This window comes from Caenorhabditis briggsae (genome assembly GCF_000004555.2).
Source record: "Caenorhabditis briggsae complete genome, chrIV, whole genome shotgun sequence".
In the NCBI taxonomy this organism is placed as follows: Eukaryota; Metazoa; Nematoda; class Chromadorea; order Rhabditida; family Rhabditidae; genus Caenorhabditis; species Caenorhabditis briggsae.
In genome coordinates, this window is record NC_013487.2 from 16,438,564 (window position 1) to 16,440,256 (window position 1,693).

Below are 1,693 nucleotides of genomic sequence, written 5' to 3' on the forward strand. Positions count from 1 at the left end.
AAAAATGGAAGAAATATCCGTTCTCATTCTTAATCTCTATTAATTTCCAGCCGGTGTTCGAACATCGACCAACCAGGATAATATGGGCACCTGCTTCTCAAACTTGAAATCTGGAAAAGACGAGAGTTCGGTCAGTTTTTTCAATTATATATTTTCAGGTTTTAAAATTTCTAATTATAGATTGTCCGCGTCCAACAAGGACTTCTCGAAAGTTTTCGTGTCAAGACTCCAAAAGGAGAAGTGTGTGACGTCTTCCACGGAATCCCATACGCAGAGCCGCCAGTAGGAAATCTCCGTTTCAAGGTAACCATTTATTGATCCTCTAGCTTCCCACGCCCTCGGAACAAAAAGGGTTGTAACTCGCTTCAAAATGGAGCTAGTAATTTGATTTTTTGACTAAAATGTGTAAAAATTTTTGTTATAATCATACCAAATAAAAATTAAAAGATTCCGATTAGGTCAAGTTAGCATTAAAAGTCCAAAGTTCCGGTACCAAAAAAGGGGAAACTTCCACGTACAAACGACTCAGAATTAAACACAAAATAAAAAGCAAATGGGGTCGGGAAGGGGAGGAAAAAGAGGGCAAAATTTGAACAGCCGCCTCCTGGCACATAGGGAATAGAGAGAGAGAGAGAGAGCAGGAAATGGTCAGATCTAGTTGATCTATTTGTACACGTTTATAGATTTATAGGGTTTATAAACTATGTATAATAGTTTATAAATTAAACACATTTTAATTTTTTTTCAGATTTTTTCCTCAAAATTTCAGTTTCAGAATTCAAAAAAATAAACTAACTAATATCCAACAACACTTCGATGGTGTGCCTTGTTGAATCCTTGTCGTCTCCTTGGGTTACTATAGTTCTGCTCCCACCAAACTGCTCGGAATCCAAAGATGGTGGTTCGAGTTTTACCTGGAAACATATTGTTCCAATTTTAGGCATTTATTTTCAGTTTCAAATAAATAAAGCTGAAAAAATCTTTGTTCATCTTATTTTTCAATTTTTTCTCCACATTTTAATGCCAAAACCAAGTCTCTAGCTTCAATTTGAAGCGAGTTACAGCCAGGGGCGCGCTCAGCGAGAGGTGATTGTCGGCGCGCGCGACAGGTAGGCACTGTCGCGCCAGCCGATGGAGGGAGCAGCGCTGTCGCGCCCGCCGCTTACCACTTCTAGCTAACTGCGCCTTTGACTGTAACTCGCTTCAAAATCAAGCTAGAAACTTGGTTTTTGCACTAAAATTATCAGAAATTTTTGTTAAACAGTTCCTGTTGTTTTCGATTCCCAAAAGTACAGTATACTCTAACCTAGATCAAACAGTATGTATACTAAAGTAAATAAATACCTTAAAAAGGTCCACTCCGGCTCCTTTTTTCTCCTTTTGACTCATTTTTTCTTGGCTTCTTCTCTGAATCACTTTGTTCCTTTGACTTGACTTTGTCGGCTAAACCTGGAAAAAAGGGAAAGTCATGGTCAGCAAAAAAAACCGGCAAAGTACAAAGAGAGACAAAGAATGAGCAATGTATGGTTTACAAAAAGTCAGGGGACACAGAAAATGAAAAACATCTAGGTCAAAAGGGATTGAAAACATACAATCAAAAAAAGGTGAAACAAAATCTTCATTTAAAAAACTGCAAAAAATAGAAGGGTCTTTAGCTTTGAGCCGATTTATCTCGGCTCCTATAAAAGATATC

The 1,693-nt window shown here is 37.8% G+C and overlaps 2 protein-coding genes across 2 annotated transcripts; one reads left to right on the forward strand and one right to left on the reverse strand.

The window, feature by feature from the left end:
- Positions 1-82: 82 nt before the first annotated feature.
- CBG26522 lies at positions 83-318 on the forward strand (the record flags this gene model as incomplete). Its single annotated transcript, XM_045236332.1, has 2 exons — positions 83-130; positions 181-318. 2 exons carry the CDS (start codon positions 83-85, stop codon positions 316-318), a joined length of 186 nt encoding a protein of 61 aa, XP_045099446.1.
- Positions 319-791: 473 nt separating this feature from the next.
- CBG26523 lies at positions 792-1,389 on the reverse strand (the record flags this gene model as incomplete). Its single annotated transcript, XM_045236333.1, has 2 exons — positions 792-914; positions 1,345-1,389. The coding sequence occupies 2 exons, from the start codon at positions 1,387-1,389 to the stop codon at positions 792-794; spliced, it is 168 nt and encodes a 55-aa protein (XP_045099447.1).
- Positions 1,390-1,693: the final 304 nt, after the last annotated feature.